Genomic DNA, 15317 nt, shown 5'->3' with positions numbered 1-15317 from the left:
GCAATGACCATGATTCTACTTTGACTTAAGGCAGCAACTCACTATAACCCTGGTCCTCGACTAATCATGCTGATAAATATTCCTGTGCAGTTTCATAGCTCCGGGTCTCATTCTTTTGAAAAATATGAGCGACCCCAAAGTACTGCCTGCTCTATATGCCATATAATCACATAGCCAAGGACCATAACTTTTAAATAAAATTTCAAAACAACACACACAATCCAAGGTTCTAATGACGAGCGTACGGAAGAACGCACAGAAAAGTGCAAATCTATATAACTCCCTTAAGAGTGATGGCATAAAAATATAAAAGATACAAGGTTATTATTCGTTGTTCTAACTCATGATATGTTTTGTTTCACAGGTGACGTCCTACAAAATAGAACAGTAACATGTGTAAGTATAGGTCTTTAAGCACATATATAGCTGATGGTAAGAATGATGAAACGAATCGCAAACAAAATCAATAGTAATGCATATCTATAATATATACATATATATATAAAAGCCAGGCATCACTTAGTTTTAATATGAAATAGAAAATTGAAATTTATTTTTTGAAATCATTACATTTTAATCCCGACAAACTTAAAAACAAGTATGCAATTCGCGTCATATTGAAGCTACTATTACCGTTTGTTCATTTACCTGATTGAAGCCATCTAATGGAGAGGTCAGCGTGAAGAGATCAGCGTTGTTCTGTGCGGCCATAGACTTCGGTACCACATACAAGGGTTATGCATTCTCTTCGAAACACGACCATAAACGAGTGTTCACAATGACCTCAGAGGAAGGGTCTTCAAAGGTACATACATTTAGTCTTCTTTGCATATTACTTATCACGCATAGTGAAAGAGAATGTATAATCAATTGGCAAACATGTAGGATTTTGAACAGGGTTATTCATCATATCTAAAGTCAGTTTCTATGATAATTTTAGGTTCCAACAGTGTTACTATTTGACCAGAATAAAATAATTCATTCGTTCGGCTACAAAGCACAGAAACATTATAAAGAACTGTTAAGCCGGGAGAACCATAGGGAATGGTACCTGTTTAAGGAATTCAAAATGACGCTATTCTATAGTATAGTATGTATGGCTTTATTCTGAACATCTTTAGAACATTTCACTTAATATATAGTAATGTACCATGTTAACAATGTGTCAAATATATAGAAATATAACCATTTGTATCAAATATAATCGAATGCAGTGTATAATGATATTTTCCCATACTGACATGTACGCGGGAACGTCGTCTGATACTTCGGTCCGTTTTATTTCTTAGCTGAAAGAACATACACAGCTGAAAGACTTCGAAGGCAAAATAGAAATGCCCGCCATTCACATTTTTGCCTGTGCAATACGATTCATCAAAAGGAAGCTGCTAGAAGACCTCGCCGAGAGAGGTAGTGGCGTCCTCGAGGGTGACATACACTGGGTTCTTACAGTCCCAGCAATATGGACGGATTCCGCAAAGCAGTTCATGAGGAATGCAGCTGCTAAGGTCGCATCATTAATTCATAAATTCTGAAGCCGTTTCTGCTCTTAACTTTATCATGGTCCATGCATTTAATACCACTTTGCAACAACACCCCGATAGCTCTTTTGTTCATTTTATTCCGACTTTCAGGCTGGGATATTGAACGAAATGCTTTCTTTAGCGCTAGAACCTGAAGCAGCTTCCGTGTATTGCCGAGAAGACTTTCCTTGCGTTGGTAAAGTAGGAACGAGGTACATTCTTCTTGATCTTGGTGGTAAGTACGGCTTCTTAAATGTGTATAAACATGAATCATGTTTAAGCATTCCTGTTTAAGCTATTGATTTACTGTTTTGTGAAATTCTATGACCGTAAATATATTTTGATGCACGTCGGTCGTGCGTCTCCCGTTCAAGTGTCTGTTGGGCCATAGCTTTGTGCCATTAAACAGGACGTTTGTTAATGTTTACCACGCTCTCTTCGTTATATCTAGTGATGTTGTAATAGTCTCAACAAAAAAGTCAAAGTGAACAAAGGTTGTTATCTATGTCGTTTGAGATTATGTAAGCAGAAAAGTTTGCTCCTGAAAACAGAACAGCACTGAAGTTAGAAACCGGGGTGTTGAAAGTAATGCACTAACCGTAACGTTATTTTTACGGGCGTGATGTATTGTGATCTGTAAAATTGCCATTTTTTAGTTTTATTGTACAGTCTATTAGTGTTGTTTGCAGGTGGTACGGCTGACATAACGTGCCACAGAGTTGAAGATAGTGGATTGAAGGAGTTACACATACACAAGGGGGAGGGTTTGGAGGGACGGACGTAGAAGAAAAATTCAAAAAGCTCCTCGTAGATATATTTGGTTTGGCAGCAGTTAAATCTTTCAAAGAAAAACATTTGAAAGAGATTTGGGAAATGTTGGCCGACTTTGAGATATCGAAAAGAAAGTTTGATGGGAATGATCAACTTGTTGTAAATTTTCCTGCGCAATTTAGTGAAAGTTATGTCGAACAGGAACAAATTGATGATGCTTTGCAGAAAGCAGGATGCTATAAAGATATCAAAATCAAACGCGGCAGAATGTTCATTTCAAAAGACAAAGGACAATGGATCTTTGATAAAACAATAGATCAAGTTATCGAAAGAACACGAATTCTCCTAAAAGTGATTGGCGATGTTGACTATATAATACTAGTTGGTGGGTTTTCAGAGTCAAAATACCTTCAAACGAGAATGAAAGAAACATTTGGTGACAAAATTGTAGCACCTATAGAGCCAAGGACCGCCGTTATGAGAGCAGCCGTGTTGTTTGGTCAGAGTCCTGCTGCAATTCAAACTAGAGTATCAAAGTATAGCTACGGTATCGCAACAATGAACCATTTCAAACCTGAAATACATTCAGAAGAAAAACGAATCGTGATTGACGGACGTGAGTATTGCGACGACATCTTTGAAAAGCATGTCTCTATCGGACAAGAGATAACTGTCGAACAAAACATGAACGAGATGACCTATTACCCAACTATAGATAACCAGGCACACGCTGTCCTGCAGGTGTTTGCGAGCTCAAAAGAAAACCCCAAGTACGTGACGGATGAAGATTGTCAGCAGGTCGGCTTGTTGCTTATAGAAATGAAAAAAAATCACAAGAGGGACTTCGGAATCAAAGTAAAACTAATATTTGGCGGAACCGAGATACAGGTAGAAGTCCGGGATGGACACGGAAACACCATTAAAAACGCCAGGATGGACTTTTTAGGCTAGTACAACCAGTGTTTCTTGGCAGACTGTTTATTCAACTGATGTTATTTTTGACAACACTTACAACTCTCAACATTCTTGATATACTTATAGTATGCTAACTGGGCCACTTTTACCGTCAAACATGTTGAAAATGTACTAAACTACAACATATATATCTATGATATGAAGTTGTAGACAAAATTCACCAACGTTCGGAAAGTGATTACGAACAAAAATACTTAAACAGTTGTAATGAAATAAAATTATTTCTTCAGACACATTTGAGATGTAATAGTATTTCGTATAACTTACGAATAGTTTTGATGTGGTTTTAAATAGAGGTTCTAGTACCATTTGTGTACATAATGCATGTTTTAATTTCTATACAGTATTATTTTCTCGGTCTGAAATATTTTGTGCGAACTGCTTTTATTAATGAGTTACCTTTATACATGTAAATACATTATTTTGTAATCGGTATTTAATAAAGATTTACAAAAAAAGCTAATCTATTCCCTTCCTTCTTATCCTAATTTTATGAATATACCTGATTGATTAATATTATTACTCTTGCAAAAGATTATTGTACACTCTGTAGCTTCCTACAGTAATAAAGCTTTTACCCCGAATATGTCACAGGTCAAAACAGTCTGGTGTCGACGATAAGATGATGTTTAGTGGAACCGATATACAGGTGGAAGTCCGATATAGACAGGAAAACTTCATTTAGGATGCCAGGATTTACTTCTTAGGTTAATTCAGTCAGTGTGAATATATTTAAAAGTATGAATGATAAATTTCGCGCTAAAATTGTACCCCTTATACAGCCCAAAACTGCTTATTGAGAGGAGCCGAGCTGTTTGGTCAGAATCCAACTACTATAAAAATAAAAGTTTCAATGGACGCAGACACTTCATTTAGGACGCTATGATGATTTTTAGGGCAGCTCAGTCAGTATGGTCCTGATTACCGATATTAGACTTATTGGATGAACATTTCATGCTTTTTGTTCACAGAAAATTAATTCTAAACAAATCATTTCAAAAATCTTATAAGTGCCTCTAGCTTCATGTTGATACCTTTGCTATTTACTGAGAAATGGGATACACTGTAAGTTATGGTTCTTGTAGGTTTTTTTAAACCAAAAAGTCCGCCGTGGTCAGAGGCAGCCGTGATTAGACTCTGACCATTGGGCTCTGCTATTCGGAGAGGTGGTATAGGAAAGATTTACAGGTCTGCCACATATAATATTACCTGTCAAAACGGCAGACGATGCTTAATGCTGGCTGGCTCAAGTTGACAGCGTCAATAGCTGTCATTTACAAGGCCCCGGTTCCCAAATAGCGCATATAACTCTAAACACACAACAATAGCGGTAAAGCGAATCATCGTGCCGCCGCCTGACACAAACCCAACAAAAGGTAATAGTGTCCTAAAACGATAACGCGCGAAGATATCTTCTTCCCTTAAGTTCTCAAGAGGGTTACTCCTGTCCCGAAAAAATCGTGGACGTGGCATTTGCCCCCGATTAAACATTTTTCGCATGACTGCTCTAAGTCTAGGCTCCATGTTTGAAGTTTGCAATGCTTCTAGATTATAGATGGATACTAATAAAGATAACATTAACGTTAAATTTGAAAAATAAATAAATAGATATGCCCGGTTTTAATCATTTAAAGAGTAGAAAAAGGTAGACTATGCGCCAGAGATAGAAACCCTTTATTTTCTAAAAATAAAAATTATCATAACACCCAATTAGCAGACGATTTGTGACACAAACACGCTTCTCAACAGACACTGTTGAACACATGAAATATTTCATCTGAAAAGTTTTATAACAATTGCTATGTCTCTGCTAAGCTATTTCATTGAATTTTTAATTCTTAACGAATATTCGAATACCCATTTTGGTATCCGAATACTTGCGTGATATCCGGATATCCGGATACTCGGATATTCGCTTCCATCCCTAATATTATGTCGTTTATTACAGTGCACCATATTCTTCAGTCTGCACCTGATAAAACAGTTGATTATATAAGACGCATATTTTGAACCAATATCCCTTTTAAAGGCACAAGGATCGATGCTAAATAAACACTTAAAGAATGTTAAAAAGAATCGGAGCGACACATGGAGGCGTCTCCTTATGTGTCAGCGCCTGCAGTCACCTTCAAAGGTAATAGAAGCACATCATAGAATGATACGTAATAGAAGGTCTTGCAGATATCATCAATGCATTCGGTTCAAAGCACAGATCAAATGTATCCTAAGGTGTATAAAGACAGTATGTGATTTCTTTAAAATGATGCAATCGGAGAAAATTTTGAATGTTAACATACAAAACACACTGAACACTGCGCAAATTTATTTCCAAATATCGTTACCTTCGTTACTATACTATAGCTGAATCATAACTCTTGCCGTTTAGATTCACTTAAACTAAGAGATTGTTTTGACCTTGGTTGGATAATAATTTTATATTTTGGCACATTAGTTCTGCTACTGACAAAAAAAGCTAAAAATTATTCAAGTCTTAATATGTTTCACCAATGTTAAAATTACATGACAAGTATTAAGAATCTAGAAAATCGACACGCTTATTTTATCTTTCAATTCACTATCTCCTGCCAAAAAGATATACATTTTAACCCTTTATGGCAAAACATGTTGATCGATTGTATTTTATTCGGCTAGATAAGGCGATGTCTTTTTCCTAGGTCATAAATTCTATAGACACTCTTTTGTTTGAGGGAAATATATTCGGATGCCGATGGTGTCAACGTGGTAAGTCAATGTTGAGTAAATTTTCAAAATTTGAACATAAACGTTCTCGTTGACAGTTAAATATAAAGTTATTTATACAGATTAATTACTTATTAAGCAACGTTCCTAACCAGAATCAATTAGGAACCTTTAATTGAAACTCCTATTCAAAATCAATACATACACATATATATCAACCATCAATTTTGACTGATAAGACTTTAATTACTTCTTAAATAATGCATTTATGAAAAAAAAACTACTTATACCTAGACTGTATTTGTGTATTTAATAGCAGAAAGCGCAAAATATGTTAAATGATTGGTAAATGCTAAAAAGATTTACTGCTGTCTACTCTAGTATCATAAAGTAGAAATACCATGTTTTATGCTCATTTTTTTCAAATAAAACATGGTATACTTCATTAGAACCATTGCTTTTGACATTTATTTATCCTTTTTGGAATATTAAAACAGTAATATTAAATCTTGTACATCTCATTTGGGAATAAGAGTGTATCACTGTCTAAGATGTCTCTGCATTAGAAACAAATCGATTAAGAGTTTTATTGCTTTTTAATGTTTATCATATCAACTTTCGTGTTATTTTCATATAATGTTGTACAAAATCAAACATATTTGGAGGCAATTCGTTTTATCAGGATGTTGAAAGTTTGAGGTATTATATTCGTTATCTGTTTTTTAAGGCATGCTTCTTTTGTTGAAACTTAATGTTTAATTAATGTTTCTATCCATTTTAAAAATAAAAACTGTAACTAAAATTAATTATTTTCGTACTATTTATATATACAAATACCATCGTTGGCTATGTATTATCAGCTGTATTACTCTTACATGATTGAGGACATACTAATAATCAACCATTGCTTACATTGTTACGTATACGTAGCTGAGATAATGTCATTAAATGCGTCATTGTTTTCGAAAACCTCTGATATATATTTTTTCTGATCATATACTTTTATTCATGAGACGCCAAATCATTCTTTGCGTCAGGTTAGATTTTAATAATAAAATACACTGAAAACTGCAGGGACAGAATAAACCCTGATTAAAGGCAAAGGGCCAAGATGCCTTCAACAATGCTTTAATGATTTGAATTAAGAACTACCGGACTCAGTTAGTGTAAGACTGGAAACTATAACAACTAACATGTCAGTACGAAAAAACGAAAACGTAATTGACCAGTTGGTTAACCGTCTCAATGGATTATATAGCCAGTGCAGCTTTACTGTAAGCTAATGTAGATTAACTTATAACTTGTTTCTAGTGTATCCATCGTCCGTATCCAATGATTTTCAACGTCACCACATTTGCAAACGTGTCCTGCTTGGTTTAAACGTAAATGTGTTGCTAAATACCCAGTCAAATTCTGTTTCATCAATTCTACACAGATTTTTATACGAATGGCTGCGATATATACATATGTATGCAACATATTTGCATAATTGTATTCTAGAGTGGTTATAAAATAATCCTTCAATTTCCAAATGGGGATATATGTCGTTGTTAACATGAACATACTATAAATTAGAGGATGTTTTTATATCTGTAATCAATCGTATTTAAAGTACCATAAACATGTTTATCATAATAGTGTTATAAGAAGGAAAATCCCCAATAACGGATTGTGCACTTGCCTCCGTGTTGGAAATTCCGATCCGCCCCGTATTCACGTGAAACAAACATATATTCTAAAGTTTATTCGGATATCTATAAAACCTAAGCATGGGTGTTCCGAACACTTCAAAGGCCAAATGCTACAACTGAGCCAAATCAGGGACAACCTTGTTTCCTGTTAAGTTTTATGCATATCTCATGATTCTCAAATCCCGCCTAAACTTTTTTGACGACAGTCGCTGTGAAATATCTCATAAAAGATACACATTTGTTTTTATATGTGTTTGGTTTTATATTTCCTTCAATACATCCTAAAGGCTAGTTGATTCAACTGATTCAAAAAATTTCTTTAGTCTATGGAAACAATGTAAAACAGACAATAACATTGTATTAATATCAAATACCTTCATACCTACGTAGACATTAACAGGCTAAATATATGTTCTATTTTCGAAAAAAAAACGTATGAAACGATATTCGTCGTTGATTTCCCTAATTCGAGCGAACCTATTTATACACCCGGAATATTTTCCAAATCACGTTGAAATATTTCTTATCATTACGAAAGAGATTACCATGGGATATAAGGTAAAAAATTAAATAGTGTTTAATATATTTTTTGTAACTTACTATTGTATCGCATATATATTAGCATTTGTTAAATAGAGATATTTAAGAAGAGAATATATACTCACAGACGTCGCCATGAGACAGTTATGGTTAAATGTCATGCTTTAAAAATAACAACAGGAGCATTTGGGTTATGAGACCAGCATTCCTGTAAGGATTCATGAGTGACGGTGCAATTCTTTTAGATGTACATTCGACACAATATTTTACTAAGCCAATGAAAAACTCTCGTTAGACTGTGTAAAATTTAATAGAAAATCGCAGGAGATTTTAATTTTATATACTGTAAACTAACTTTTGTCAATATAATAACACAAACTACTATTACTATTAATGTGTATGACATGATAAACAAATGTAGTTTGTTTTATTTATTATTAAAATGACACTCTTATTCAAACTCAATACACACACATGTATAACAAACATGAATTTTGATTGATAAACCTTTAGCTTCTTACTAAATAATGCATTTTTGAAAATATCTATTACTGATAACAAGATGGTATTTAATAGCAGAAAGCCCAAAGTTATTAAATGATTGGTAAATGCATCTTTAACATTCAGTCATGAAGAGTAAGTGTCAGCCGTTTTAGCATTTCGTTTGCACTGTGGCTTTTATTTGTATGGGCTACAATTTGAGCTCAAGTGGAGGAAGTCTTCAGAAATAAAGTTACAAAACTATTTTATATGTCATTTCTATATATGATAACAGGGCACAAAAAAGACGTAAAAAGTAAAAATAAAACACTTCAAAATTATCAATGTCAAGGTTTTTAAAAAAACTACGAAACAAATTATTTAAGCAAATTCACCGGATGGCAGATAAACTTATTTGGTAACCTGATTATATATGTGCTTTATCTTAGTAAGAGGCTTGTTCAACGCAATTACTTATATATTACTCAAATCGGATCATTTTACCCTGACACTGAGTAGGATACGTTTGTATTTTGGTGACATTGCAGTCTTTGTTTATCAACAGTGTCGTAGGCAGATTGAATAAAGTAAAACATTTTAATGACAAGGACTGGTAATCAATATTAATCTAAATTGTTGTTCGAACGACTTAGTTAACGAGGTCGTATTTTTGATTTCGAATGTCATAGAAAAACATATTTTCACGAGTGGCGAAGCCACGAGTGAAAATATAGTTTTTTTATGATCACGAGTGAAATTAAATACGATCTTACACTGAAATAAACAAATTTTCTGTTTCTTTTATGCTTATTTTCAGAGTTTTATTTCATTTTTTTTCTTAATTACCCCCTTTTTGAAAATGGTGTTATTTACGCCGCTACCCGTGGGACGTCCCTCACGCAAAATTATAGCTGTCAACTTTTCTATTTCCGGTTTGTTGAGAAAAGGTTCTCTGCTTTTTATTCTTATAGTTTATTTTTGCTGGTTTTTTGGTAAAGATCTTTTACGGACAGTAATCAATGAAGTTTTATAGTGCAAATATGTTCCAATAAATAGCGAAAACACTTTAATTTTAAGCGGGACATAAATACATAACCAAATTACTACGCAACCAGTTTATGATTGAAATATTATGGAACGTTTGTCACAAGTTTAATTTGTTACACAGTTTGTTTTCATTTATAAAAGTGTCTTTCAGTGCAGATGCCAAAAGGTGGTTGAACTATTTTCAGCACACACTAAGGTGGTTAAACCAAAATAGAATTACATTGAAGGCTCTTGTACAGCAAAGGAACTGTCAGGAAATTAAAATACCACATTTAAATAATGTTAAAGCAGAAACCATTGCAAAAATATGTGTTTTTGGAACATAAACGTCATAAAAAGGATCAAAATCTCGCTTCCCACATTTGTAAACAACAGACTGGCTGAAGGTTTTCCTTCAATAATTGTTTTATTCCGTAACTTAGACGCATGAAATAAAAAGCCGAATGAGGCATGATAATTGTAGAGCCGAATGCGCGTCATGATATTTTTGAAATATATACTTTATACCACTTACCAGGCGAAAATAGGTTCCAAAAATCTGATTTCGTCATGGTTTCGCCGCCATCTTGCATATCAAGCTCCAAAACCTCACTTAAACCCTTGCCGATTCGGAATACGTGTACCCCCTTGGAAAATATCAAATTGATATTTTCACTGTTGTTATTTTACTGATAAAACCCCATATTTCATCGAAAAGCATGAAAGAAACATCCTTCTTAAATACACTTAGTATCACAATACAAAGTTTCTTATTTCTTTAATTCATTTTACGACAATGATACAAAGAGAAGCTTTTTGCTACGTCAACATGTGTGTTTCCTCCTCTAGCGGGTTAGCTTTATTATTGCGAGGTCTAATCGGGATAACCAATACATACCTTTATACTATAATTGTTTTTCTCTCATTTATACCAACTAACATATTACCATTTTTTCTCTCGCTTGAACCTGTTTACATCGAACTCGAGTCAGTTACTTTTCTACTGCATTCTACAACTGCTAAAGAATATACACAAAAGCATGAAGTGTTAAGTAACTTTATTAAAACAGAATTATTGTATTAAAGCTAATAAGAATGGGCAAAAATAAGAATATTAGATTTTGTCTCCTCAATTCTTACGATGATATCTGTATAAAAAAAACAGATCCTTATTTGTCGCCTATTTAAACAATTGCCAATGTGAAGGAATGATAATACCTACCACTTGTTCTTCTTTGGCTGTTAACTGTATCATACCCAAAAATGCCATAGGTCCCACCAGATATCTCCTTTAAGTTGTTTGCATCTTCAAATTGTATCGTTTTGATCAAAAAAAGGCCATGTACCGGACCAACAAAATGATGTTCAACTAAGTTCAGCACTATATTTGACGGAGCATACTTGTTGCAAAATGATAAGGGGATATATAAAAGTAAGATACTTGCAAAGAGTAACAGTTGGAAACCGTATTAATTGCAATTCGAACAAGTATATGAAATACTTTTAATTAAAAGCTTCTATACATTTATATTCCACCAGGGTTTTCAGAAGCTTTGTAAATTATTGATAATTGATGATGTTGAATAATCATATCATGCACATACTGTACAGATCCAATGGAGAGGTCAGTTGGAAGATATCCGATGAAAGTCAGCGGGAAGATAACCAATGAAGAAGTCAGCAACAAGAGATCCGATGGAGATGTAAGCGGGAAGAGATCCGATAGAGAGGTCAGTGGCAAGAGATCCGATGGAGAGGTCAGCGGGAAGAGATCCGATGGAGATGTAAGCGGGAAGAGATCCGATGGAGAGATCAGCGGGAAGAGATCTGATGGAGATGTCAGCTGGATGAGATCCGATGGAGATGTAAGCGGGAAGAGATCCGATAGAGAGGTCAGCGGCAAGAGATCCGATGGAGAGGTCAGCGGGAGGAGATCCGATGGAGAGGTCAGCGGGAAGAGATCCGAAGAAGAGGTCAGCGGCAAGATATCCAATAGCAAGATCAGCTGGAAGAGATCCGCCTTGTACTGTGCCGCAATAGATATTGGTACCTTATCAACGAGAGTTGCATTCTCCTCTAAATACGATCCGAAAAAAATATTCACAATGTGCACGAAAGAATGACAATCAAAGGTACGTGCATTTAGGGCACTTTGCTAATACGGTGCCATGAGTCCAAAATTAAAAATATCTTTGTTTTAATGCATGCTTGGGCTGACGTAATGAGACACAACCACTCAAGACAACAGACATAGATTATATATATATATATTAAAAGTATCGTATTGAATCATCTCAGGGTTAATTCTTGTAAAATATGGTTAATAGTGGGGTCTTAAACTGGTTTCCGCGACCAAAACTTGCGCGATCAAAACATTGATCCGTTAGAGGTACATGTGATGGAGAAATTCTGTTGTTTTCCTCAGGAAGTATCAACAACATCATTCAACAAGTCAGAGTGTTTAGAGAATTATACTGAAGTTCAAGTTTTTAAATAAACATCGTATAGGCCGAATGCTAAATGGATTCCTTTGCAAATGGTTTTCTTGATATAGAATTTTAAACCGAATGAGAAATAGTGGTTTTTAATCTTAGAAAACGTGTAATTTATTAAACATCCTTAATCTAATTCATGCTATTGCCAGCTTCCAACAGTGGTACTATTTGATCAGAACAAAAAGTTTCACTCGTTTGGCCACGAAGCAGAAGACAAGTATCGAGAACTATTAATTCGGGACAACCATAGGGACTGGTATCTGTTTAAGAAATTCAAAATGACGCTTTTTCAAACAAGAGAGGTATGTTAAGTTATAGTACATGTATATTGCCGTAAGTCATGGTACCTGTTTAATGAATTCGAAAAAAAGTTTTTTTTTCTTTCAACTAATACGGTATGTATGTTGATTTCTGGGCAAATATAAGTAAACTTAAATGCATTGATTAAGATATTTAAGTTATCAAATAGCTGAAGCTTTTTAATTACAAAATAACATGACCGTAGCTCTAGCTTTCAGTTTTAAAATATCACCGGCTGCATATTTCAAAATGTAGATTTTGATAGCATAATAGTATTTCCATAATAACATTGTTCCATAGATGTACACGTTGTTATTCATATCCATTGTATTGTAGATGAAAGAAAATACCCCGCTGAAAGATATTCAAGAGAGAACAGAAATGCCCGTCATTGACATTTATGCAAGCGCAATAAAATACATTAAAAAAGAGCTACTGGAAGACTTACACAGGAGAAGCAGTTGCATACGCGAGAACGACATACATTGGGTTCTTACAATGCCATCAATATGGAATAATTCCGCAAAAACGTTTCTGCGGAATGCAGCTAAAATGGTCGCAGTATGCAATAATGTAAGTATTTGCAATCACTTTGCAACAATCAATATCAATAGCTCTGTTGTATTATTATTTTTATTTCAGGCTGAGATATTAGACGAAATGCTTTCTTTAGCTCTAGAACCTGAAGCAGCTTTCGTTTACTGCAGAGAATCCTTTCCTTGCATTGGTAAAGAAGGAACGAGATTTATTGTTCTTGATCTCCGTGGTAAGTATACGTTTTTCTTATATATAAGATATATAAGTGAATGTTTTGAAAGATTACTGGAGTAGTGTTAATGCTGTACTTACCGTAACATAACTATTCACCGGAATGGGGTGTCATGATCCGAACGATTCCCTTTCATGAGTATTATTTACAATCCAACAGTTTTGTTTCCAGGTGGTACGGCGGACATAACATGCCACAAAGTTGTAGATGGTGGGCTAAAGGAGCTAAAAAAACCGGAAGGGGGAGGGTTTGGAGGGACGGACGTGGACGCAAAATTTAAAAGACTCCTCGTAGATATCTTTGGTTTCGCAGCAGTTAAATCTTTTAAAGAAAAATACTTGAACGAGTGTTGGGAAATGTTGGCCGACTTTGAGATGTCCAAAAGAAAATTTGATGGGAATGATCAACTGATAGTAACTTTTTCTGCGCGACTTTATGAAATATATGGAGAACATGAAAGTATCGATGACGTTTTGCAGAGAGCAGGCTGCTCTGAAGACATCAAAATAAAACGCGGCAAAATGCATATTTCAAAAGACAAAGGACAATGGATATTTGATGAAACGATAGATCAAATTATCGAAAGAACGCAATCACTTATAAACATGCTTGAAAATGTTGACTACATAGTATTAGTTGGCGGGTTTTCGGAGTCAAAATACTTTCAAACGAGAATGAAAGCGGAATTTGGGGATAAAGTTGTAGCGCCAACAGCATCAAAATCTGCTGTTATGAAAGGTGCCGTGTTGTTTGGTCAGAGTCCAGCTTCTATACAAACAAGAGTATCAAAGTATACCTACGGTATCGCAACTATGGAACATTTCAAGCCTGAAATACATTCAGAAAATAAACTTATCGTGATTGATGGGTTTGAGTATTGCGATGACATCTTTGAAAGACTTGTGACTATTGGACAAGAGATAACTGTCGGACAATACATGAAAGAGATGACTTATTACCCAAATATAGATGATCAGGCGCATTTTGTCCTGCAAGTGTTCGCGAGCTCTGTTGAGAACCCAAAGTACGTGACGGATGAAGACTGTCAGCAGATTGGCTTGTTGCTTGTGGAAATAGACACAGGGGGCAACAGAGACTTTGAAATCAAAGTACAACTGGTATTTGGTGGGACCGAGATACAGGTTGAAGTCTGGGATGGACACGGAAACTTGATTAAAGACGCGAGGATGGACTTCTTAGGCTAGTTCAGCCAGTGTAACCTGGGTGAATTATCTGATTCTTGGTGTATTTTGACAGAATTTGTTTTCCTGATCAATCTCGATATATTTTAAGCATGCTGATAGGATCACCTTTACTCAAGAAAATTTATTCAAAGTATTTATGTTAATAGCAGCAAAAACACGAACACAAATATTTGTTTGTCAACACTAGATGGACTTTTCATGTCTATGAGAAATCTCACCAAAAAGGCAATACTAGTTCCTGTATTACTAAACAATTATAAGCAAATAAACTCATGTTATTAGTAATCAGAGATTTAGTATATCATGAATAAAATTAAACCTTAGATTGTTTCCCGTACTTACTTTCAAAACCCAATTATTTCTTTAATTTCTTGCAATTTTGATTTAAGAACGCTTGTTTAACATCGAATCCTTTATGGTGTAGCTACCTTGTACGTTATTTATAATATTAATGTCTACTAAATTGCTTCATCTAAAAAAAGTTCAAAGAACTAAACTAGCAAAATTTACGGCTATAAATAATAAATATCTGCGCTCCTACATCAAAGATGGAGTATTGCTATATGATAACCATTTACAATTCGTACGCTGTGTGTTTTAGTTTGTATTACAGAAACTTGTTTGTTCGTTGATTAAAGAAGCTTCCTCATAAAAAACTGCTAAAGAAGGTTATGAACAGTATATGCCTAGAATCAATTAACGTTACCTTAACCTTAGACGATAATGGTATTCATATACCAATTAATTTGAGGTTCTGTACCCTTATAGACAATGATTTTCATGTACCAGTTGATTTTAGGTTCTCGTGTCGTGCATATAGCAAATGGAGAGTATATATCTTA

The 15317-nt window shown here is 34.7% G+C and overlaps 3 protein-coding genes across 3 annotated transcripts; all 3 read left to right on the top strand.

Annotated features, from left to right (window-relative positions):
* The first annotated feature begins 2714 nt into the window (after positions 1-2714).
* LOC128226110 (heat shock 70 kDa protein 12B-like) lies at positions 2715-3245 on the top strand. The gene has a single exon (XM_052936002.1). The coding sequence runs from the start codon at positions 2715-2717 to the stop codon at positions 3243-3245; it is 531 nt and encodes a 176-aa protein (XP_052791962.1).
* A 2737-nt stretch (positions 3246-5982) lies between these two features.
* On the top strand, positions 5983-11876 carry LOC128227119 (circumsporozoite protein-like). Its single transcript, XM_052937338.1, has 2 exons — positions 5983-6011; positions 11318-11876. The coding sequence occupies exon 2, from the start codon at positions 11323-11325 to the stop codon at positions 11827-11829; it is 507 nt and encodes a 168-aa protein (XP_052793298.1). The 5' UTR covers positions 5983-6011; positions 11318-11322; the 3' UTR covers positions 11830-11876.
* A 1281-nt stretch (positions 11877-13157) lies between these two features.
* LOC128227117 (heat shock 70 kDa protein 12A-like) lies at positions 13158-14717 on the top strand. Its single transcript, XM_052937337.1, has 2 exons — positions 13158-13267; positions 13442-14717. The coding sequence occupies exons 1-2, from the start codon at positions 13162-13164 to the stop codon at positions 14473-14475; spliced, it is 1140 nt and encodes a 379-aa protein (XP_052793297.1). The 5' UTR covers positions 13158-13161; the 3' UTR covers positions 14476-14717.
* Positions 14718-15317: the final 600 nt, after the last annotated feature.

The sequence above is a fragment of the Mya arenaria genome, chromosome 3, assembly GCF_026914265.1.
Source record: "Mya arenaria isolate MELC-2E11 chromosome 3, ASM2691426v1".
In the NCBI taxonomy this organism is placed as follows: Eukaryota; Metazoa; Mollusca; class Bivalvia; order Myida; family Myidae; genus Mya; species Mya arenaria.
This window is presented reverse-complemented; position numbering and strand designations above follow the sequence as displayed.

What these genes read in the sequence shown, in the direction of transcription:
- LOC128226110 (XM_052936002.1), top strand. Translation starts at nt 2,715, where the DNA reads ATGAAAGAAACATTTGGTGACAAAATTGTAGCACCTATAGAGCCAAGG.
- LOC128227119 (XM_052937338.1), top strand. Translation starts at nt 11,323, where the DNA reads ATGGAGAGGTCAGTTGGAAGATATCCGATGAAAGTCAGCGGGAAGATA.
- LOC128227117 (XM_052937337.1), top strand. Translation starts at nt 13,162, where the DNA reads ATGCTTTCTTTAGCTCTAGAACCTGAAGCAGCTTTCGTTTACTGCAGA. An exon ending in TATTGTTCTTGATCTCCGTG is followed by an intron (nt 13,268 to 13,441) that starts GTAAGTATACGT and finishes TTTTGTTTCCAG; the next exon opens with GTGGTACGGCGGACATAACA.